Genomic DNA, 25,821 nt, shown 5'->3' on the forward strand with positions numbered 1-25,821 from the left:
CCTCATTTTCTCATCTATATATCTCATGTCTTATTTCCTTCTCTCCTCTTTCTCTTCTATCTATTTATCTTTTACTCTTCTCTCTCTCTCTCTCTCTGACACCCCCCCCCCCACACACACACACACACACACTCTTCTGTGGTTTGTGCAGCAGAAAACACATCAGTTGAACTGGAGGACAGGGAGATTCTGGAGATTCTGGCTGTATACCACTGGAGCTGTGTCCAGCTGGAACAGGCAAAGCTGGAGCACACATCTGTCCATCCATCCTCACTGTCTACACTTCCCCTCTTTCCTTTCTTCCTCTCTTTCCTCTTTTAATTCCTTGTTTGCCAGTGTTATCGACTTAATCTGCTTTTAATTAACTTTCTGTAGAAAAAACAGAAGCGGTGCGAGAGTTGGGATGCTCTGAGCTGTTGTTAAACAGAGCACAGACGAGGAAAGCTGGAGGAAGGAGGGGAGGAGGGGAACAGACTTAAGAAAGAGAAAAGGAAGAAGGGAAGGTGGGAGGAGGGGTTGGAGGCAGTTAAACTAGAGGATTGAAAATAACCAAGAAGTGCAACGCCTCGTGAGAACACAGAGACACAGGACAAAGTCAGTGGACATGGCAACACTCCAAGGACACCTTCTCCCCCTGTGTAAACAGCCCTGTTCCTTTAAATGATAATGAGCCGCTCGCTGTTCACCCCGACCCCGAGCGCACAGCAGTGAGGAGCGAGGAGCAGAAGCTCTGGTTTTTAGCCGTTTTCACTCTGTTCTCTTTCTTCTCCGTTTTTACTCAGTGCTCTTATTTCTCCGCGCTCGTTGTGTCTGTTTTGCTGAGTTTAACCTCGTCTTTGCGCTCTCACATAAACACGGGTCCAGCGCTGTGATTGGACAGACTCAGACGAGGGGGCGGGGCCATTCTAAAGTCTCTGCGCTTGACGTCAGAAGCAGAGCAGAATCAGAACGGCTCGTTTTTATCCCGTGTTTGGGACTGAGGGGTCTTGTTTTACAGTGTGTAATGGTATGTCTCCTTTAAAGTGTATGCAGACCCTGCTGAATAGACAACTATATAAACAAGCGTAGTACAGAGAGCTAGAAAAGGCATAGTGCCCCTTAAAAGATGAGAAATCAGAAAACACTTTTCTTCGTTGTAATAATTGATGCCGATTGATGATGAACAACTCAATGCCGTTAGAGGGATGTGATGACTTTATTAGCTTGATTACATTAACCTCAAAGCGTTAAAATAATGAAAGAAACTTCAAAAATGTTAATTTAAAAGTATGAGACACAGCTCTGATGTAAAAATCTCTCTTCCGTACCTGGACCCTTTATATTTCCAGACTCATTTACATGTTACCTGTGGCACAGATGCAGTGGAAGATTACATTATGGAGGTTATGCAAATGTATAATGTGGCAAAAGCCTGAGGACAAAATCTGGTCCTGGCAGAGAAAGAGGACGATGGCGAGGGTTATGAGTAAAACTGCAGCCAAAAAGCACTCCCTCGTCAGCTGAAGGCTCCAGGAGCCAGAGGAATGTGACAGAACGGGACGAAAGTGTGGCCAAACCTTCCCTGGACCTGAATCCACAGCATCCAGGACAGTGACACCGTCCACGTCCAAGCCTCTGATAGCCCCTGAGCGCTGGCCAGGAGGCTAAGGCAGGCCAGGCTAATGCAGAGTCTGGACAGTGGCCAGGGTTTGGGGCCGGAACCGCACAAACCCTCCTTTGAGAGCTGGAGTAGGGTGATACTGCAGCAATCTCAGCTCCATCAGCAGCAAAAGAGGTGGCTAATGTTTAGCTACATGCTCAGCCTGAGCTAGAACACTATGGCTGCGTCCCAATTGTGTTATACACTATAACACTATACAGTAAATATTATGTACTAACCTTAAAAGCGTGAGACTGTTTCATGTTAACAGGACGTGATGAATTGTTGCTATGACAATGCACATCATACCAAGCTGCAGCTACAACTCAAATATCTCCCTCCACACTGCGTAGTGCACAGTGTAGGTCATAAAATAATGGCTTCTGCACTAAAATAGCTTCATGCTCCTCTGTTCAGTACTTAGTGGACTGTCTGAGTGTAGTTATATACATTTTATAACCTGTGAAGTGCACTATGTAGGAAGTAGAGCTCTCTATATAAACACTTTTCCAGATTTAAGAAGCTCCTCCCACTCTGTACTCAGCATGTCTTTATCCCCTGACTAATCAAAGTAACCTCTCCTGTCACTCCCACCATAGTCCAGACCCTGGTCTTGAAAAAAACAAAAAAACTCCTCACATGTGGACTACAAACTAGAAATTAAAAGGAGCTATATATCGCCCCCTATGGTCGGGTATTACAATGGGAGTGCAGGGAAAAGAGTGTATGTGTTCAAGATGAACATATAACATGAGACTGAAATGGGACATGAGTTAACATAGTGTAGGGACGACTGTGTTCTCCTCCTAGGTATTTGTGGAGACATTTAATGCGAATAGGGGGCGCTCATGAGCACACTTTTTGGGGAAAATGAAAGCTATGGGACACACTACAGCATTTCACACTTAAATGAGTGTGCACAGACAAAAGCTGCAATGGTACAAGTGTGGGTTTTGGGACAGTGCCATTATAGAACAGTATAGAACACTTTTCAATGGAAAAACCTGAAGCCATATCGCCACCTACACTTCCTGTAGTGTACTACAATCTGTCAGAATGATTCAGAATAACTCAACTGTTACAAAGCACTACAAAAACTGTTTATTTTAAATAAAAAGTGCACCAAATGTATCCCTGATGAGACTAATCACAAACACACAAACTTACATCCAACACTTATTTCCAAAATGTCTATAACAAGTTGGCACATGCAAACTTCTTAACTTTACTCTATTTAACTCTCCACTCAGTGCCAAAACCTGAGTCATCTTCATCACAGCAGCCCAGAACAGTTCTGATCCGACTGAACGTACAAAACACACACACACACACACACACACACACACACACACACACACACACACACACACACAAATCTCGGTCTCTTTTCTGTAGAAAATAGGTGAGAACCCACACGCAGAGTCTCCTGCTGAGGCCGTTTACCGCTCCTTACCTTTCATGCCGAACTTGGATCGTCTGCCATATTTGTTAATGAGCACAAACATGACGAGGAGGAGAACGCAGGCGAATCCAGCCAAGCCCACTGCGATAGAAACCTGCAAACACACAGACACGCACATACGTAAATATTAGCACACATTTAGTCTTCTATTAGCAACAACAGGCATCAAGACCCAAACCATCCCTGCACTGAGAGGACTGCTGTGTGCAGTTATTTATGTTCAGCTCCTCGACTCCTATTTCAAACACATTTATAGACCCCTCATTTTGACTCCGCCTTAGTTCAGAGTCTCATTAATTCATTCATTGTCTGTAACCGCTTATCCATTTAAGGGTTGCGGTGGGTCCAGAGCCTACCTGGAGTCACACGGACACTTTTGTGTCGCCAATCCACCTACCAACGTGTGTTTTTGGACTGTGGGAGGAAAACGGAGCACCCGGAGGAAACCCACGCAGACACAGGGAGAACACACCACACTCCTTACAGACAGTCACCCGGAGGAAACCAATGCAGACACAGGGAGAACACACCACACTCCTCACAGACAGTCACCCGGAGGAAACCCACGCAGATACAGGGAGAACACACCACACTCCTCACAGACAGTCACCCGGAGTGGGAATCGAACCCACAACCTCCAGGTCCCTGGAGCTGTGTGACTGCGACACTCCCTGCTGCGCCACCGTGCTGCCCCCGAGTCTTATTTTACTGAGAAACAGACATCATAATCACCTCCTTTGCTTCTTGTAGTGTTTTGCAATCTCTCAGAACGTTAAACATATTTATATAAAGTTAACATATGAACATTAGAGAGTGTCATATCTTTCGTTTTCAGAAAGATAACAATTAAGATTTAATTCGCTTTCTGAAATATTTACAAGAAAACGACCCTCGTAAGTCCACCTTTAAACTCAGGCTCAGGCTGAAAAGGGGAATTGTCTTTGACGGTGAAATTTAGTCCAAGGTCAAGTTGAAATTGTGCCTGGAGCAGCAGCAGGCTGACAGGGGTGTGAAAATAAAGGGACAACCTGGTAAACCGATCCACACACACACACACACACACACACAAACATAAAGAAAGAAAAAATCTTCTATTGGCAAAGCACAGAGCACTTCATCAGCTCAGAGAAAAGCTGGAAAAAGAAGCACACACGTCCAGTGCGATAAGACTAACAGGAACAGGCTCTCAGCGGTGAGCAGCACCTTATTGCAAAACACACACACACACACACACACACACACACACACACACACACACACACACACACACACACACACACACACTCAGTCAGCGGCATGTGAGGGGATTAGTCTGATTCACACACTTTCAGGCAGTTTCTATGAAGATATTTTAATGCACCGGTCTACAGCCAAACAAGATTAAATGAACTTTCCCTCCACAGTCGATCGAGCAGAAAAGTGGCATGAAAACTTTCATTATTCAAAGCCTCTGCCCACAAGTGGATGTTAATAATAGGCCCTTGGTTCTTCCACTGCGTTCAGGTGGAAGGCCACAATAAATGGAAATGTCCGGTCGGACAAATGAACACTTATCGTCGGCCACGTGGACACATCCTCCACTGGACACGTGCTTTTTGAAAAGAGAAGGCTTTGTGTTTGGTTCATAGCGTCTTTTCCCCTCGAAGAAATGCCACTTCAGGTCACTGAGAATGAGCCGTACGTTTTCTTCTATTACGTTCACGTGTGTGATTTTATGCTCCAAAACAGACTGTTTTTATTATTGTCTCATTACAGAGGACACATTCCCCCTCGTCTCCACAGTGGGGCACAGTTCTGTTTCTTAGTGAAACGTCTGTGACCTGCTTTGGTCCAAACCCCACGAGCCCCACAGCAGTGTTCTCCCCCTGTGTAAACAGCCCCTGTTCAGAACGCCCGCTTTCAGCACCTGTTCCTTTAAATGATAATGAGCCGCTCGCTGTTCACCCCGACCCCGAGCGCACAGCAGTGAGGAGCGAGGAGCAGAAGCTCTGGTTTTTAGCCGTTTTCACTCTGTTCTCTTTCTTCTCTGTTCTCGATTTTCTCAGTGTTTTGCTGAGTTTAACCTCGTCTTTGCTCTCTCACATAAACACAGCTCTATGATTGGACAGACTCAGACGAGGGGGCGGGGCCATTCTAAAGTCTCTGCACTTCACGTCAGCAGTGGAGCAGAATCAGAATGACTCGTTTTATCCCGTGTTTTCTGACATGGACAGCACACAGAAAAGTGAATTGGAGGCAGGGGGCACTCTAGAACTACAGAAAGGCCACTAGCCTTGTACTTACACATGGTTCTGAGTTAAAATCCCAGGACACTCCTGGATGTGATCCTCAGTAACATCTAACTGACCATGAGCTGACTGTCCAGCGCTTCGGAGGCATTCTCAAGATAAACCAGCTCCTCAGGTCATGGACAGATCAGGATTTACGAGGCGTCATCGCCTCATCCTCGGCAGATCTCTTCGTGCGAGTGTTTTCTCATCGTTATTTCTGCTCCTGTGTGGATTTTCTCAAACTCTGCTGCTGTGGGGATGGTTTTTATTAAACTACAGAGAGGGAAGGTGTTTTCAGAAAAGCCTGCAATTTGAGAAAAGGCCTCTGAGACATTTGTAGTTGTTCTGCCTAGCTCTATCCGTCTCTCCCTGTGTGTGTGTGTGAGATTTTTATTGATGTGAATGCAGTAATCATGAAAGCTTTATTCCAGGGTGTAGTATTTCTGCTTAAAGCAGCAGAAGCTTTGGTGAAACATATAAACAGTGAAAACATCTCAGCATTAAAAAATCCTCAGGTGAGGAACTTCAGAAGACTCTGTCACACACACACACACACACACACACACACACACACACACGTAGTTTTACCAACAATTGACAAAACCTGCGTTCTCCTTGGTCAGGCCTAATCCCAACCCTAAGAACTCAGAGCTCAGAAGCAGAAGACATTTTTTCTCTTGAGCAAAATTAACCTTCTCCCACAGCACAATTCAACACCGTTTTTGTGAATCTTCTTCAGGTTCATAAGAGACAGATGGATTTAGTGAAACAGCGCCACCACTGGACGGGAGGTGGGAGATCATAAAATAACAATAACATCTTAAACCATTTGTGTAAAAGTGTTATAAACATAGACACTGTTCCTTTTGATCATTTATGTCAGTGGCTCCCAAAGTGGTGGGCGTGCCCCTTGGGGGTGGGGTTTAAAATACATTCCATTTGAGGTTGACGGCTAAATACGCAATATATTCTCATCTACAAAAGCGGGGCACGGTAGAAATAATTGAGAGCAACTGGATTTAAGTAGTTCATCTTGTGGTCTTGGGAATGTTGTTGTCTCTAGAGCTTGGCACAAACACAAAGACAATCTCCTCCGCCACGTGAACTCTGCGTATCAAACACTTCAGTCAAACCAAAGCACTGAGAGAGGACGCTGTAATCAGGAAACTCCAAATACGGACATAATCTCCCTGCAGCCAATTACAGCGCTACCTTGAACTAAATTACATTTTTAAGAAGCTGTAAAACATAGAAGTCATCAGGGAGTGACGTGATAACGAAGCCAAACGAAAGAAAGGAACACAGAAATAAATTAAAATAGCTCACATTCAACTGCCCTTCATCTGTGGAGTGTTTTGGGCTCAGTCTATGCTTTAAATCCTGCTTAAAGGACTGTGTTTGTCGCTCAGACCAAAGATTTAAAGAAAGAAAAGAATTTAATCTACAAAAAGAATTCAGTTCACTTCCCTTTCCTCAAATGTCGAGCTGCCAGAGGGTTTTCTGCAGCTGGATTTGTTTTAATATAAAGGTGCTTTCATTGTCATTGCACAGCGGTTACAAGGAAATCATACCTTGGCATTTAACCCAACAGTGGCAGTGAAAACACACTCACACACAGACACAGTTATGGGTGCTGTTGTTCCATCACTCACTCATCCCACAATTTACCTACTGATCAAAGAGGGTGTACCTTATAAGACAAGACTTGTGCTCCTCCCTGAGCTGGGAAATGAACCCCAGACTGATTTGTGGAAGGCAGTGGTAATACCCACAAAGTCATAAACATATACCTGACCCATGTGGAGCTGGTCAGTTATCTATAACAGACTTGTTTATGTCCTTTCCACTGATTAGCCATAAGATATAACCACTGACAGGTGAGAAGAACATTCATGAGCTGGTTACAGCACCCCCTGTTGATGGGGTTTATATCATGTAGTGGGTGAAAGGTCACTATTTGAAGTTGATGCTGAAAGCCGAGAAATTGCCAGCCTTAGAATCTGGGACACTTTGATGAAGGCCCACAACCCAGGTCTTGGGGGGTGTTCCCGGTGTGCAGTCGTCAGTACCGAAAGGATGATCGCTGACTGGCAGCAAACGGGTCATTTGTGGAAAGAGAAAAGGGCTCAGGGTGGGCACACATCTCCTACCAGTGTTCCTTTTATTGTTTAGAAAACTTTACGATGACAAATATTTATTGACGACCTTGTTTTCTCAACTTAAAAAAATGTTTTGACAGGTGTAATAATAATTATACTTTTATGCCATAATTTAGGTTGTTTGGTTAAAAACCCCATGAGATAGTGTCCAAAATCATTCACTACCCTCCTGAATTCAGTTCCCTATACTAGTGCATTTTATAGTGAATAATATAGGGAATAGTGAATAGGGAGCCATTTCGGACACAGGGTAGGAGTCGACTCTGTGATCTTGTCTGCACCGACTATGAACTTAAAATGTTAATGTTGAATAAAAACAAAAGGTATTTGAAGAAAAAAGTGACCAAATTCCTTCCAAAATTTTGGACTTTAACATGTTTTTAAATGTAACATAATTATTGTAGGTGTTGTTTTTAATAAATAACACTTCTGAACCAGTAAAACCTTTAAAAATAAATGACAAAAATTTGACTCAAACTAATAATAAATAAATTACTAAAAAGAGACTAAAACTAACACACATTCCACTGACCATTCCACCTGCTTTCAACACCAACTTCAAGAACTGAGAGTTCACTCACTGCCTGATATACACCACCCCCAGCAGCAGGGGGCACTGTAACCAGATTATCAGTGTTTGATCTTTGTATGTACTCTCAGATTATACTGTGTACAACTCTCTGCTGCCTATGTTCAGAAAGAAATAAGCTCCCAGCCTCAGTGTTTGGACTGAAGAACTTTCCTGAAAAAAAAAAAAAATCAAAAAATCAACACACTCCTCGACATGAGACAAACCCAGAACTCATCCCAAAGTGAGACTCACCCCGAAGGTGTCCTCTTCTGGCCCGTGTGAGACGGCAGTGGTGGGCATCAGGCTGGGGCTCACTGAAGAATGAATGGAGGGATGAACTGTGAATGTGACAGAAACATGTAATGTGGGATAGACGTTAAATATGGCGGCATGCGCGGTCAGTGCAGGGAGGTTCAATCACGTTCAGTAAAAAGCTTCCAATGGACCCTCCAGGCTCCACCCACAGATATATTCCAATCACCAGGATGGACAGAGTGTGTAAAAGACCACTCTGGGAGAGTGATCTTGTTTATATAGATCAGATAGTGGGCCTAGCTACATTTGAAGCCACACTATTAGCTAGTTAGCTCTAACACCGTGTTCTAACAGCCTTATTTATTCCTATTAGAATGTAAATGAATGACAGACCAATCAGAAAACAGCTTGAGACTCCACCTGAACTGGAGGCCCATCCTATACTCTGTGTTAATTTAAGCAATGCGTCAGAAATAGAAAGAGAGCATCCTTCAAATACAGTACGTCACATAGCGCTATGTTGTGGCTCGGTTGAAGTTACCTCACAGTGTAGAGCTCCTACTTCCCCCTACTTTTCAACACTTTTGTTGTTGATCTGCCTCTGATTTGGCTTGAGCAAAACGGGTGTAACACCACTGCACACTCAACACACTGGGAAATTAGTTCATTACAGTGTCAATTAATTACCTGTAAAAAATGTGACTAAATAATACCTGGAAACACCATAATAAAAAAGTGGGAATGGTTTATTAATACGTGGGAACAACGTAATAAAGATAGGAATTATTTAACTGTCCATGGGGACAACTGAACAATGTGAGGGGCAACGTAATAAAGAGTGGGAACTATTTAATTATCTGTGGGAACAATTAAATAATGTGTGGAAAGTAATTACTAAATATTTAATATCATATTTAAACATTGTTCCCCCAAACGATTGTCATTCACATGTCTTTAATTATTTTCTAAGGGATGATAACATGGCGTTATACTTTATTGAAATACACTACATTGTATTGAGTGTTACAGCACTGTGTACCCTATTTAATACTGTGCTTTAATAGCACTGCACCATGTGTCCTGAACTGAATCACTGTCCACTCTGTCAGCTCCACTGACCACACAGGAGCACTTTGCAGTTCTACAGTTACAGACTGTAGTCTATCCATTGCTCTGCATACTTTGTTAGCCCCCCCCCCCCCCCCGTTCCTGATGTGGTGGTGGATCATTCTCAGCGCTGCAGTGACACTGACGTGGTGGTGGTGTGTTAGTGTGTGTTGTGCTGGTGTAGAGTGGATCAGACACAGCAGTGCTGCTGGAGCTATAGTTGATTGGTGTGGAGTACTCTACTGTAATATATAATAGTACATTACTATACTGGAGGATAAACCTCACTAATATTCAGAGGAGGAGCAGGAGCCTCCATTTTAAGACTCTCTGTTATTAGACACAGGGAGAGGGACAGAGAACAAAGGCAAAACCTCAGGGTCCATCTGTAAACACACACACACCTGCACACATTACTGACATACATGCCTTTATACATGCAGACACACACACAAACATCATCCAGCTTCATTGGATCTAGATCTACAGCTCTGTTTGGTGCCCTATGACCATTTACAGCACACTTTCAGGGGTCAGAGAATCCTTTAAACAGATTTCTGTGTTTCTGTGGAAGTATGCGCTTCTTTTTTTCCAGAAGCATCATTTTTAAGAGCATATGCTCTTCAAGCTAAAGTCTCATTAAAACAACCGACCATAATGAGCCAGTAAAAAGGTGCCAATTAGTATAAGCCATTCAGGGCGGGCCAGTAAAACTGAGCCAGTAAGTATGGGCCAGTGGCCATGAGCCCTTTACAACGAGGCAATTAGAGTGCGGCAATCTGAATGGGCCTATCAGAGTGAAGCCATTAGGCGGGCAATAAAAATGTGTCTCATATCCTTCTGAGTCACTGATGAAAATCAGGGTCTGGGTCCCAACAGCTGCTTTAAAGCAACATTAGGTAACATTTTACCTTTAAATTCCTATTTCAAAATCATGGTGATGCTCCACTGAGCTGTAATAGGGAGAGTACAGCATCTGTCATTGCTACTCTGAGCTCAGCACTTCAGAAACTGCACTATGTAATTTACGGAGGAGGGTAGGAAACCACCCCCAAACCCTGCTGATTTTAGAACAGTGAACTAATTACATTCTCAAACTGTAGGGGGAGCCCATGAGCAAAAGAAAATGGAGAACTAGGAAAGTTTTTTTTTTTGCTCCCCTTAGTTTAGTTTATTTTTACAGCACTGCAATGTAAGCAGTGAGAAGGGAGAAGGTGGGAGCATGGTTTCCTACCCTCCTCCGTAAATTACATAGTGCAGTTTCTGCGGTGATGAGCTCGGCGTAGTAATGACAGAGGCTCTATTCTTCCTGTTACAGCTCAGTTTAGCATCACAATGATTTTGAAGCTGTAATTTGAAGGTACAATGACTACCTAGTGTTCCTTTAAGTGTTCACCAATTTTTTCACGCCTTATATAAGTTCATGAGAATAAGGTAGTGTCCTATCTTCTGTCATCTGTGTGGAAACAAGCCACAGCGCTAAGTTTAAAGGAAGCTGAGTTTCTGCTGAAGCCGCTACAAAGCAGAGTTGTTCATTCAGGCTGCACATGCACTAACAGCTCATGCATTATTTGTTTGAACTGCAAATGTCCACACTAATGATTAAGGCACAAGCAGCACATGCATTAAACAATTAAGATAAGCACTCACCGTATTCTACATAATCTGAAGGGAAGAAACATAAAACAGCCTTTTCAGTTTGTAATATTTACAGAGATGCATCATGCTCACGTCCCACGGCTCTGAAACACACTGCTAAACATTCACAGCACTTTCTGAGCAAAAGCCTGTGACACTGATGACAAGAGCTCAAGTTTGAGAGCTCAGTTTGATCAATACACTCGACCCCCTTCAGGACCAAACCATGTGCCTTATATCGTCACGCTGAGTTTATTGAAACAAAGACGTTACAAGCAAAGACAAGACCCAGGACACAACAGGAAATACAAAAAAGGCACAGCAGGAAGTAATTAACACAAACGTAACTAAGACATAGAACGATAACTAAACACAGAACTATACAATAATGAAAAGAAAGAAGTAAGTAGGAGAGTTAGAAGGCTACACAAGCTGGAGAGAGAACTCAACAGAAATCCAAACACAGAACCTATTTACTAAGACTAGGCACAAAGACTAATCACTAAAGCTAAACACAGAGGCCAAAAGAGCAGAGGAAGTAGGGAGCAGGAATCATAAACACAAGCGAGACAAGGAGCACAGGCACGGACTCTAAAAAGACACACCTTGGAAGTAATCAAGACAAGTGACACTAGAGTGATCACATGAGCAACACAAGGACAGGACGATCACATGACAAGGAGAACACAATCAGGAACCAAAACAAAACATAACACAGAACTAAGCATCATCGCCGTCCAATTAAATAGATGCATCTCCCAACATGGTAGCTTTACAGAAGGAAAAGCATCCTTCTTAACGTTAAATAGACGAGAATGCGGAAAGATTCAGAGTAATTTTGGAGCATTTCTATTGGTCGATTCATCATGAAATTATCACACAGTGTGAAGGACAGCTGCTGTGTTCAAATGATGTGGTAAACTAAAAATCATCAAAAATGTAGATACGTGTTTTTAATTGGACAGCGGTATATAAAGAAAGTGTACGTTTGCTACACATGGGAAAACATGGGAATTTCTTTTTTAATTCATCCAAGAACTTACATTTCCGTTTCGGCATCTGCTTGAGATGAGGGTGGGTACATGAGCTTTGCCTGACGTAAACAAGGACTACTGAGGTGCAGACTGACCAATTAAATGTTTACAGAGAAGGTTATCGACCAATAATGGTAGCTCTACAGTCAGACCGTCCAATCAGAAGATTTTAGGCTACTTCACCACGCCCCCTTCTCACTCAAGCGAACCAATCGGAGTAGGGGAGGGCGGGACTAGTTTCAAGTTACAAGTTCTATGTAAGCTCTAGAAAAACCAAATGCCGGACATTTGTGAAATTCCTCCCGGACATTTTTTTAAGTCTAAAAAAGAGGACATGTCCGGGAAAAAGAGGACGTCTGGTCACCATAAACGTTTGAAAAGTTCCCGTTTGTGAATGTGTAATAAAGATTTGCAGCTGTAGAAACATTCTGTGCATGTGTGAAAATATGTGGTGCTTGTAGGAATATTTCAACGGTGAGGTTTCACTGTGCTCAGCTTTATTTTCCATTTTCTTGTTTGAATTTTCCCGTCAAAACTCACCAGGATACGGCGCATCCATGAAGGTGGCGTACACCGTCTTGCTGGCCTTGCCCAGAGCGTTGGTGGCCTCCAGGGTGTAGTTCCCGTTGTTGTGATGGGTGGGATTTTTAAACACCAGGCAACCCTCCAGATAATCCTTATAGACTTCCCTCTCTGGGCGAATGAACTCGTTCTGGGTCAGCTCTCCTTCACTGTAGATCCAGCGCAGCGTGGGTAGGGGATGACCTCGAACCGTGAACACCATACAGGTGTCGTGCCATTTCTCGGGCTTGCCGAATCGCACGATGGTGGGAGAGACTTTAGGGGGAGGACACAAAACGATAAAAAATGATTAGGAACGTGTACAAAGACAACACTGTATGTGGAACAGTGGATCTGCAGTCAGTATCACTGGGAGGACCTGGAGTGGCGTTTGGGACCCTGAACCCATACATCACCAGTGCCTGACTGTGTTTGAGTTCTGGTGGCTGAATGCCATCGTATCACTGCAATGTTCCAATATCTGATGTAAAGCCCTTTCAGAACAGTAGGTACATGTCAAGCTCGGGTGCGGCACACACACACTGACTTGGGTGAGTGCACTTAAGCAGAGGTGAAGAGCATGAATCAGAAGAGATAACCGCTGTCTATAAAAGAGTGCAGCATTTAACTCCTTCCTCTCTTTGTGTCTGAAATCACACCACTGTAAAGGTGTCACACTCCAGACACATAACACATCCATCAGAGTTGGGTGACCAGCTGCTCGTCCACCTCAAACAGCTGGCCAGATGTGCCGAATGCCTTCCCGACTGTAGTTAAACCACTGGACGTTACACTATTAGTTTCCGCTAGTTTCCGTCATTGGCGCTTGCCGTGTATCTCTTTCTATCTTTGTGCAGCAGTTTAATCAGCTCATGTTTATTTTGAAGTGTGGTCCATAAATAAATGTGACATTTGCATACACTTTATCATTCGTTCTTAATCAGATTTCTGCAGTTGTCATGTAAACAGCACACTCGGATTTCTGAGACCGAAATAACGTCGAGACGTACACATGTGCGTAGACATGACCGCACACAGTGATGAGCATCTCCAGCGTGGGTGCCGAAGTTCTCTCATGGTTCTGTATCAGAGATCAAGTCATTGAGTACCACCTGCTGCCCCCACCCCACAGTCCAGCAGCTCAGGTCTCTATCTGTAACAGAGGGATCTGTAACACACTGTTTCCAAGAACAGATGCTGGTTTAAAAAAGCCTGTCCCCATGGAGAAGCTGAGAGAAGAGCAGCGCTGTGTAATATCAGAAATCATGAGAAGAGAAAGATAAATATTCACAGGTACAGTTTACAAAAGCAGCACGACGCAGCAGGATGTTTGTCACGCTGTTCTTTGATATTATTGGCTGTTTCAGAGCACAGATCAGATTAGCGCCAGAGACACGTAAAGTTTTCACGTTATTCGATTTCCCAGAAGCATTAAACACGTTGATCACATTAGTCACAAAATCTGATTCTGTGCAGTTACCAGATTATTACGCTCATGGAAATGCACCCATTGACATTCGGCAAGGGTAGCATTAGAGAGTTCGCCCTCTCTTTGCTGCCGTTTGCTGGTGTAGCACCTATTCTTCTCTCGGACAAAAGGCTAAACCTAAGTCATTGTGAGAATCTGATGGTCTCTGGGCTTGTCTCAAACTATTATCAAACTGTATGTGCCTCGGTAGAAAGGAAGGAACACTTTGGAGCAGCTACACACTAAAGGGTAGTGAACATACCCGCACCCACTCATGGAACTGTTGAGGGTTAGGTGCCGTGCTCGAGGGCACTTTAGCTGTGGATATTGAAGGAGTACAACAAACTCTTCCTTCACCCCGTCTACCCTGATTGTTCCTGCCTGTCCTCGGCATCGAACCAGTGACCTATCGGTTACGAGCCTCCTCCTGAAACCGTTAGGCCACAGCTGCTCCCAGTCTATCCAGGACACCCCCCTCCGACTTCTGCCCTCAAACACAGTTGGTGCTGAAACTCCCGCTGGCAAACAAAGAGATACACACTACCCGGGGCTCATCGTTTCTCTGAGAAAAATGTGGTAAATGTTCACTTTTTCCCACACACATAATCCCCCCCCAAGGCAGCCTTTGTGTGCTGGAGGTCCGGGAGGTGGAGGGAGAGCGCGAGATTTAGGAAATTCACTTGTGTGCAGTGACAGGGTCACGCTGACTCCGGCTCATAAATCTGACTCAGCCCTGAATAGCCCCTTCATAGATGGCCCCCGAGACATCCAGAGAGATGGAGAAGAAAAAGCCTGGCTCGTTCTCCGACTCCTCTTTTCCTCTGGATTTTTAGGTCTCAGCAAATCTCCCCCAGTCAATAGATATCAAGTGTGGGGAGAATTGTGTTACACAAGTGTTGGACAACACCGTTCACCATGAATGTAAATACAGCGTCCGCAGGGCCGCCTCACGTTACGCTGTAACCGTATCCAGCTGCCGTCTAATAAAGCCACGTCTGATTGCCTGCTTCATCAACAGCGGGGGCCCTGAACGCCACTGGGGTTTGATTTCAGACCTTTGATTATTGCTGCGAGCCACATAATCCTTAATCACTTTCTTACATTAGCAGACCTGTACGAAGCAGGCACTGACTTCCCTTTAAATAGCTGTGGCTTTTCTGTATTAACATCTAAACAGAACTAATCCCAGCCCACCTCTCCGACTGGACACCGATGGATGCCTGACTGTCCGACTCACCTGCGCCCTGCTTCAGACCAAATGCCCATGCTCCAGCTACTGCCACTTGCCTTGGACTAGCTGCCGACCTTTAACTATTACCATTATTACTATTATCCATTCCATCCATCCATTATCTGTACCGGGAATCACTGTGCGCAAGGCAGGAACACACCCTGAGGGGGCGCCAGTTCTTCACAGGGCAACACACATTCACTCACACACTGAAACCTACGTACACTTTTGAGTCGCCAATCCACCTTCCAACGTGTGTTTTTGGACTGTGGGTGGAAACTCACGCAGACACAGAGAGAACACACCACACTCCTCACAGACAGTCACCCGGAGGAAACCCACGCAGACACAGAGAGAACACACCACACTCCTCACAGACAGTCACCTGGAGGAAACCCACGCAGACACAGGGAGAACACACCACACTCCTCACAGACAGTTACCTGGAGGAAACCCACGCAGACACAGGGAGAACACACCACACTCCTCACAGACAGTCACCTGGAGGAAACCCACGCAGACACAGAGAGAACACACCACACTCCTCACAGACAGTCACCCGGAGGAAACCCACGCAGACACAGGGAGAACACACCACACTCCTCACAGACAGTCACCCAGAGGAAACCCACACAGACACAGGGAGAACACACCACACTCCTCACAGACAGTCACCCGGAGGAAACCCACGCAGACACAGGGAGAACACACCACACTCCTCACAGACAGTCACCCGGAGGAAACCCACGCAGACACAGAGAGAACACACCACACTCCACACAGACAGTCACCCCGGCGCATTAACCTTATGCCATTCATTTCTAAGTAGTTTAACCAGAGAAGGATGTGTTTTAAATGATTTGTCGTTGTACAAATAATTACCGAATAATCAAATTAAATCATATTTATTTGTATAGCGCTTTTCATAACTGATGTTGGAACCATCCAGTGAAGAACATCCAAAGAAGAAGTTACTTAGTATCCACTATAAACTATTCACTAGTCAAGGGCTGAAAAGGAGGAGACGAGTGCAGAGAGGATTCACTCACACTGCACGGAGAGAGAGACCGAGGCGTTGGTCATTCCCACCACGTTCTCGGCGATGCAGGTCAGAGCGTAGAGGTTATCATCCCGACTGACGTTAAGCACCGTCAGTTTAATGGAGTACACATTCGGAGGATACTGGAAAGCCTGGAAAAGACCCAATGTTTACGATTACTACTTTATTACAAGCCCCCGTGACAACTTTATTAGTCACAACATCTTCCCCACTTTGTACTCCTACACTCTGGCCACTTTATTGGAAACACATCCCATGTACCTCAACTCACAGGCCACTTAACTAACTTCCACTAACTTCCACTATAAGTTTATTGGGGAAATCTAAGTGGACTTTCACTAACTGGGCACAGCTTTAAAGACACCTACCTCATATGTTTTTTGTAATTTTATACTATAAATAAAGCAGGACACCTGTAAACACCACAGTGATTCGTGCTCACAATCTCCACCAGAAGAGAGAAATATATATGTATTATGTCAGAGGCTTACATTATTCTACAATTAACCATTTCACTTTAAAAGGCTTTTTAAATGTGTTTTTGTTTTTATTGTTAATATCCTGTAAATAAACTTTACAAAAGCTTTAAAAAATGTCCCTGTGGAGCTGGTGCTCTCTGTCGTACCTGGTGTGTGTGGATTGAGTGAAGGTCATTAACGACCCAGTCCACGTCTGGTACCGGGTCTCCTGACCCATTGCAGGTGATTGTGAACTGGTCTCCCTCAGTAACGGTGAGATTACTGTGGCTCACGCTGATCTTTGGCAAATCTGAGAGAGAGAGAAAGAGAGAGAGAGAGGGGGGGGGGGGGGCGAAGAGAGGGAGAGACACAACAGAAGTCTCTTGTAAAGTATCTTTTCACAGATATAATGCTACTCCATCACTCTAATAAACACTAATTTTATTTACGGAGATAAATCAAGCTGTTCGTGCCCAATCTCTTAGTCCACAGTGACTCGTTTTCACGTTTATGAACGCATGGAATGTTTGACAGATTTAAATTTTATAACTGAAATTTTCAACAAACAAATAAATAAATATTTGTTGTTGTTGCCGTTGTTATTGTCAGAAACTGGACATGAACCTGCACCTTCTAGTCTTCTTTAACTTCCATTTACATCACCTGGAACTGACGTATTGATTTCCATAAGAAAAGGTAGCAGAAATGAGTCTAAATACAGTTGACCAGGGTTCAGTACCCAGCTCAGGTCGGATCAATGGGCAAGACTCTTAACTCAGCGTAATTCTGTAACACCATTAAAATAAAGTACTTATTTCCCTCTTTTCTCCAGCTCCACACTACTATCAAGGCTTTATGCTACAGTTTGGAATATAGCTGTGAGGATTTGATGGAAACTATACAGCACTAGTGAAGCGTTGCTCATGTGCAGCTACTCCAGAGGGCCTCATTCTCTTGGTCCATGCTTCTCTATGGGAATTATAGAATACACCACCAGACTGTGAATGCCTCGGTGTAGCAGCACTGCATCGTAATTAATGACGGTACATTGGCAGAAGTGGGCACATAGCATTCTCCTCCGAGCGTGTTGAGCTGTCCAGTTAATGTTTTCAAATCTATTGTTTATAATTAAATAAGGGTGGGTGGGTGAGTGAATGTGGGAGTGTGTGTCGGCCTGTGAAGGACTGGCGCCCCCTCCTGGGTGCGCCCAGTGATTGCAGGTAGGCTCTGGACCCACCGTGACTGGATAAGGGGTTACAGGCATTGAATGAATGAATAATAATATGATGGAGGAGGTCCTTTGCAAAGGAGCGGGGTTTGTGTGAAAAAATACACACCACACTGTGCGATGTTCATGAGCTGCAGAGGGATTTTGCTGAAGCCGTTGTTGCAGAACAGCTGCTGGTTGTGGAGTCCAGCTTCGCCATTCTGCTGCCACATCTGGAGCCAGCGGATATCGCAACTGCAGTTAAACACCACCCCCTCCAACCTCCTGAAAAGCACAGCATAAATCAGTGGTTAGGGCCACAACACACACACACACACACACACAAACACAATGGCATTCATCTCAGAGAGACAGGAGGAAATCCACACAAACAGACCAATAGACACACACACAGACCGACAGACACACACACACAGACCGACAGACACACACACACAGACCGACAGACACACACATAGACCGACAGACACACACACACAGACCGACAGACACACACACACAGACCGATAGACACACACACAGACAGGTGGACAGATATATACACAGACAGGCATACTAGGAAACCTAAAGATGTGTTTACAGTTGTAAAGGGACCTGAGGTACACACACACACACACACACACACACACACACACACACACACACACACACACAATTATATTCCAAAACAAAACAGCATCACACAAGCCTGTTGAGAGCCAGAGAGAGAGATACTATATGTCTGTGTAAGAGAGAGAGAGAGAGAGAGAGAGAGAGACTGGAGTAGCTCCATCTGTGGCAGCCTGTACGTGTGGACATTTGTCTTTGTGGTTTTGGACATTAGCCCTTTCCTGTCCCTCTGTGTCCACATTGTGATGAAGCCAGATTTGTCGCTAGTGTCTGGCATCTGCTTCAATCAAAACAGAAACACTTGCTTTGTCTGAAAACGGGCAAATTAAACAAAACATACAGCACACAGTATCCACTCTCTTCTCTCCACTGACCACACAAGAGCACACTGTACTTCTACAGTTAGACTGTAGTCCATGTGTTGCTCTGCATACTGTGTTACCCCCCTCTCCCCTTGTTCTCCAGCACTCAGGACCCCCACAGAGCAGGTGTGATGTGGTGGTGGATCATTCTCAGCGCTGCAGTGACACTGACGTGGTGGTGGTGTGTTAGTGTGTGTTGTGCTGGTGTAGAGTGGATCAGACACAGCAGTGCCCCTGTGTGTTCATTGGAGCTGAGAGAAGTAAAACACACTTTACTGAGTGTTATTTGGGCTGAATGACCAGTCTAAGTGTGTGTACACGTCTGTGGTGGAGCAGTCAGTGGGTGTGTGTGTAGTGAGCTGCTGTGAGCGGAGGATAATTAGTTGGACATATGGCTCATGATCAGCTCTGACTCTCTGGACAGACGGAAAGGCGTGAGGTCAATGCCACAAACACACACACACAAACACGAACACACACTCACACCTCCCTCCCACAAACTGTGCCTGTGCTCAGTTACTGAGGCGGGAAATCTGGCCAGATACAGCCAACGGTTATTGTTATTATTACTTTTATTATTATTATTATTATTATTATTATTATTATTATTTGCCATAAATATTTGTTGTGGTTTTATTATTTGTATTATTTATTAAATGTTTAATTATATGAGTGTGTGAGTGACTGGGTGAGTGTGTGAAACTCTCCATAGGTGAGAGTGTGACTGACTGGGTGAGTGTGTGAAACTCTCCATAGGTGAGAGTGTGAGTGACTGGGTGAGTGTGTGAAACTCTCCATAGGTGAGACTGTGAGTGACTGGGTGAGTGTGTGAAACTCTCCATAGGTGAGACTGTGAGTGACTGGATGAGTGTGTGAAACTCTCCATAGGTGAGGGTGTGAGTGACTGGGTGAGTGTGTGAAACTCTCCATAGGTGAGGGTGTGAGTGACTGGGTGAGTGTGTGAAACTCTCCATAGGTGAGACTGTGACTGACTGGGTGAGTGTGTGAAACTCTCCATAGGTGAGAGTGTGAGTGACTGGGTGAGTGTGTGAAACTCTCCATAGGTGAGAGTGTGAGTGACTGGGTGAGTGTGTGAAACTCTCCATAGGTGAGACTGTGAGTGACTGGGTGAGTGTGTGAAACTCTCCATAGGTGAGACTGTGAGTGACTGGATGAGTGTGTGAAAATCTCCATAGGTGAGGGTGTGAGTGACTGGGTGAGTGTGTGAAACTCTCCTTAGGTGAGAGTGTAAATGACTGGGTGAGTGTGTGAAACTCTCCATAGGTGAGACTGTGAGTGACTGGATGAGTGTGTGAAACTCTCCATAGGTGAGGGTGTGAGTGACTGGGTGAGTGTGTGAAACTCTCCATAGGTGAGACTGTGAGTGACTGGGTGAGTGTGTGAAACTCTCCATAGGTGAGAGTGTGAGTGACTGGGTGAGTGTGTGAAACTCTCCATAGGTGAGTGTGTGACTGACTGGGTGAGTGTGTGAAACTCTCCATAGGTGAGACTGTGAGTGACTGGGTGAGTGTGTGAAACTCTCCATAGGTGAGACTGTGAGTGACTGGGTGAGTGTGTGAAACTCTCCATAGGTGAGACTGTGAGTGACTGGATGAGTGTGTGAAAATCTCCATAGGTGAGGGTGTGAGTGACTGGGTGAGTGTGTGAAACTCTCCTTAGGTGAGAGTGTAAATGACTGGGTGAGTGTGTGAAACTCTCCATAGGTGAGACTGTGAGTGACTGGATGAGTGTGTGAAACTCTCCATAGGTGAGGGTGTGAGTGACTGGGTGAGTGTGTGAAACTCTCCATAGGTGAGACTGTGAGTGACTGGATGAGTGTGTGAAACTCTCCATAGGTGAGGGTGTGAGTGACTGGGTGAGTGTGTGAAACTCTCCATAGGTGAGACTGTGAGTGACTGGGTGAGTGTGTGAAACTCTCCATAGGTGAGACTGTGAGTGACTGGGTGAGTGTGTGAAACTCTCCATAGGTGAGACTGTGAGTGACTGGATGAGTGTGTGAAAATCTCCATAGGTGAGGGTGTGAGTGACTGGGTGAGTGTGTGAAACTCTCCTTAGGTGAGAGTGTAAATGACTGGGTGAGTGTGTGAAACTCTCCATAGGTGAGACTGTGAGTGACTGGATGAGTGTGTGAAACTCTCCATAGGTGAGGGTGTGAGTGACTGGGTGAGTGTGTGAAACTCTCCATAGGTGAGACTGTGAGTGACTGGATGAGTGTGTGAAACTCTCCATAGGTGAGACTGTGAGTGACTGGATGAGTGTTTGAAACTCTCCATAGGTGAGGGTGTGAGTGACTGGGTGAGTGTGTGAAACTCTCCATAGGTGAGAGTGTGAGTGACTGGGTGAGTGTTTGAAACTCTCCATAGGTGAGTGTGTGACTGACTGGGTGAGTGTGTGAAACTCTCCATAGGTGAGACTGTGAGTGACTGGGTGAGTGTGTGAAACTCTCCATAGGTGAGGGTGTGAGTGACTGGGTGAGTGTGTGAAACTCTCCATAGGTGAGAGTGTGAGTGACTGGGTGAGTGTGTGAAACTCTCCATAGGTGAGAGTGTGAGTGACTGGGTGAGTGTGTGAAACTCTCCATAGGTGAGTGTGTGAGTGACAGGGTGAATCTCTCCATAGGTGAGTGTGTGAGTGACTGGGTGAGTGTGTGAAACTCTCCATAGGTGAGAGTGTGAGTGACTGGGTAAGTGCGTGAAACTCTCCATGGGTGAGTGTGTGAGTGACTGGGTGAGTTTGTGAAACTCTCCATGGGTGAGTGTGTGAGTTACTGGGTGAGTGTGTGAAAATCTCCATAGGTGAGTGTGTGAGTGACTGGGTGAGTGTGTGAAAATCTCCATAGGTGAGAGTGTGAGTGACTGAATGAGTGTGTGAAACTCTCCATAGGTGAGAGTGTGAGTGACTGGGTGAGTGTGTGAAACTCTCCATAGGCGAGTGTGTAAGTGACTGAGTGAGTGTGTGAAACTCTCCATGGGTGAGTGTGTGAGTGACTGGGTGAGTGTGTGAAAATCTCCATGGGTGAGTGTGTGAGTGACTGAGTGAGTGTGTGAAACTCTCCATGGGTGAGTGTGTGAGTGACTGGGTGAGTGTGTGAAAATCTCCATAGGTGAGTGTGTGAGTGACTGGGTGAATGTGTGAAACTCGTAAAAAAAAAACAGATGTGATTTCTAATGCAGTGGCACTTTTACATTGCGTCTGATGTGTTTCCTCTCTCAGCGCTCTGAAATCAGGGGAAGATGATGGAAGAGGAAGAATAAATAGAATGATTCAGTAGGAACAATGATGAATTTGTCATTTTCCTGTAAACTATGTAACTAAACGCTACACTGAATTCGCCCCAGTCTCCAGAACAACACGAGGAGTTCAGTGAAGCTCACTGAGGGAGTTTGAGGCTCTGCGTGTTGCTCGTCTCAGTAAAAGGGATTATATTTTCTTTAACCCCCAGAGCTTGTGTTCTGCTACGAAAAAGCTGCTCATCCCGCTCACCCGGAGGAAACCCACGCAGACACAGAGAGAACACACCAGACTCCTCACAGAAGGTCACCCGGAGGAAACCCACTCAGACACAGGGAGAACACACCACACTCTTCACAGACAGTCACCCGGAGGAAACCCACGCAGACACAGGGAGAACACACCACACTCCTCACAGACAGTCACCCGGAGGAAACCCACACAGACACAAGGAGAACACACTACACTCCTCACAGACAGTCACCCAGAGGAAACCCACGCAGACACAGAGAGAACACACCACACTCCTCACAGACAGTCACCCGGAGGAAACCCACGCAGACACAGAGAGAACACACCACACTCCTCACAGACAGTCACCCGGAGGAAACCCACGCAGACACAGAGAGAACACACCACACTCCTCACAGACAGTCACCCGGAGGAAACCCACGCAGACACAGAGAGAACACACCACATTTTTCTTATTTAGAAACGTGTTGTGGTTTTGGGGCTGGGAGGGATTAAAAGTATTTCTATTCATTTTAATGGGGAAATTTAATTAGATATACAATCAAATTGAGTTATGAGCTCGGTCACAGAACAAATTAAACTTTTAAGTCAAGGTATTTTTTTCATGTGTAAATATCTGACTCATTGTGTAAAGGCCTTAACTGTGTGGATCTGTCCATAGTCTGAACGTAAACAGGGTTTCCCCACAATCGTAGATGCTGCCTTTAATGTAGGCCAAAGAGTGTAAATAAACATGCCCTTATTCGCCTTGTTCTCCAGCCAGCGTACGCATTTATGAACAATTATATAATTCCTAACTGCCAAAGGACTGCCTCCATGTGAACAGCAGCTCCCCACATTATTCATTCACTGTGTTATAAGATAATTGGCTTTATCACTGTATCTGCCCCTCTGTTCTAATCATCTTTGTTCTGCTTTATTTTCTTTTTTTTCCCAGCTCTGAAAGGGCTTCCAGCAGACAGGAGCGCTGCAGGGCTGAGGAAGGTGCTGAGGCTGATCGCAGTGGGGTGTTGGAAGGGTTTCGTGGGGTTGGTCTCTGGGGAGGTGGAGGGGTGTGTTATGGTTTCCTCTGCTTTAAGATCACACAGAATTTTGCCCACAGGAAATTTCCCACCTGGTGTGAAGCCTGCCGGAGCATGCTAATCTGAAGCGCTGGTGTTTTGACCCAGATAACCTCTTGCAATTACAAGATGTGGCAAAAAGATAACACACAGACACATAAACACACACACACACACACACACTCTTATCTTTATACAAAGGTGGCCACACAGAATGCACAGGAAAACTGGAGCAAATAAAAGAGGATGAAAAACATCTTGGAAGTCGTTTTACTTTCAAAGGTATAAATAACAGTGTTAGGACTGTGGTGGTGATGAGAACCAGGCATCTGGAGAGACAAACACCTCTGGACACTGTGACGTCTGGTTCCGATCATAACCACTGCAAAATTGATTGTGTGACTTATTCAGCACTTAGTCTTAATGATATAAACATGTTTAACTTTGTATATGATAAGATCTCCCATGGTTTTGAAAAAGGAGCTTTCTGTATCTGTGTAATATGTCTACGTTATGTTTGGTTATAATTAGGTGTTATTTTACATTCGCTCAAACTAGCTCCTGTCCACTGGTGGCGCTGTTTTACTAAATCCAAACACACTCTTATCAGGCTGAGGGAGAATCACAGAAACAGTGCTGTCAACTGTTGTGGGAGAATGTTAAAAAAAGAAGATAACTCTTTAGCTACTAACTGTCTGGAGATTAGAATTAGAGTTTAGTTTCTATGATTAGGGCTTGTGTTGGAGGCAGGTTTATGGATGAAGCACACATTGTACAAACCTGGGAATGTATAAATTCACATTGAGAACAGGTTACTCTCATAATATTAAATCAGAAACTAGGCCTGAAGTCACCTGAAGCTGAACCTTTAAGTGTCTGCTAATGGTGTAGAGTTGCCAGCTTTCAGCAAGACAAAACCAGACTTTACTATCCCAAACACACACACCTGGACTAGTCTTTAATTTTTACTTTAAAATATACATCATCATCATCATCTTCTACTTTTCCGCTTCATCATTTCAGGGTCGCGGTGGCAACAGGGCGAGCAAAGAAGCCCAGACGTCTCTGTCTCCCACAACTTCCACCAATTCCTCCTGGGGATCCCAAGGCGTTCCCAGGCCAGCTGGAAGATATAATCCCTCCAGCGTGTCCTGGGTCTACCCCAGGGGCTCCTTCCAGTTGGACGTGCCTGGTATACCTCCAGTGGGAGACGTCCAGGAGGCATCCTGATCAGATGCCCAAACCACCTCAACTGACTTCTCTCAACGCGAAGGAGCAGCAACTCTGCTCCGAGCTCCTCCCTAGTCACTGAGCTCCTCACCCGATCACGGAGAGTACGCCCAGCAACCTGTCGGAGAAAGCTCATTTTGGCCGCTGGTATCTGCGATCTCATTCTTTTGGTCATTACCCAGAGCTCATGACCATAGGTGAGAGTGGGGACGTAGACTGACCGGTAAATTGAGAGCTTTGCTTTATGGCTCAGCTCTCTCTTCACCACAATGGTGCGGTACAGTGACCACATCACTGCATCTATCCTACAATTAATCTCACTATCCCTCTTCCCATCATTTGTGAAAAAAAACCCGAGATACTTGAACTCCTTCACTTGGGGCAGGTTCTCACCCCTTACCTGAAGGGAGCACGCCATCTGTTTCCCCTTCCTGGATCAGGGCCTTGTCGTAGCGGAAGGGCTTGTGTGGTCTCATGACCTCCAGGTCAATATCGTCAGGAGTTAGCTCCCAGTGGGGTCTCCCATGGCGAACAGGTCTGGAGTCAAGATCCAGACAAACATGATCCAAAAGCATCCCTATGAGTACACCCATTAAAACTCAGTGTACCCTGCCCAGGAGAGGGTTCCCGGGACCTACCCCTGGAGCCAGGTCTGGGGGTAGTGTCAGACGGCGAGCGCCTGGTGGCTGGGCAGCCCACGTAACCCAGCAAGGCTCAGCCTGAAATTGCAACGTGGGAGGAGCTCACCACGGGCAAGATCCAGAATAAGGGTGTGGGGCAAAGTCTGTCAAACTGGCTGAAAGCTGATTGGTTAGCTGCCAGTAGTGGGTGGGATTTGACCATGCAAACAAAAATGTGTCTGCATAAAGTCATGGAAAAATGTATGTTTAATGAAAATACAACAGAAAATAAAA

At 45.1% G+C, this 25,821-nt stretch overlaps 1 protein-coding gene across 1 annotated transcript in view; it reads right to left on the reverse strand.

Annotated features, from left to right (window-relative positions):
* Positions 1–25,821, reverse strand: part of ntrk3a (neurotrophic tyrosine kinase, receptor, type 3a) — a 237,670-nt gene that overhangs the window by 107,541 nt on the left and 104,308 nt on the right. The window contains exons 5-11 of the mRNA XM_066648906.1: positions 18,251–18,405; positions 17,081–17,223; positions 16,445–16,586; positions 12,676–12,972; positions 11,114–11,128; positions 8,354–8,415; positions 3,093–3,195 (exon numbers count right to left, since the gene is read on the reverse strand). Coding sequence (XP_066505003.1) covers positions 3,093–3,195; positions 8,354–8,415; positions 11,114–11,128; positions 12,676–12,972; positions 16,445–16,586; positions 17,081–17,223; positions 18,251–18,405 — 917 coding nt within the window. The remainder of the gene's footprint in view (positions 1–3,092; positions 3,196–8,353; positions 8,416–11,113; positions 11,129–12,675; positions 12,973–16,444; positions 16,587–17,080; positions 17,224–18,250; positions 18,406–25,821) is intronic.

Source organism: Hoplias malabaricus, chromosome 17 (genome assembly GCF_029633855.1).
Source record: "Hoplias malabaricus isolate fHopMal1 chromosome 17, fHopMal1.hap1, whole genome shotgun sequence".
Lineage (NCBI taxonomy): Eukaryota > Metazoa > Chordata > Actinopteri > Characiformes > Erythrinidae > Hoplias > Hoplias malabaricus.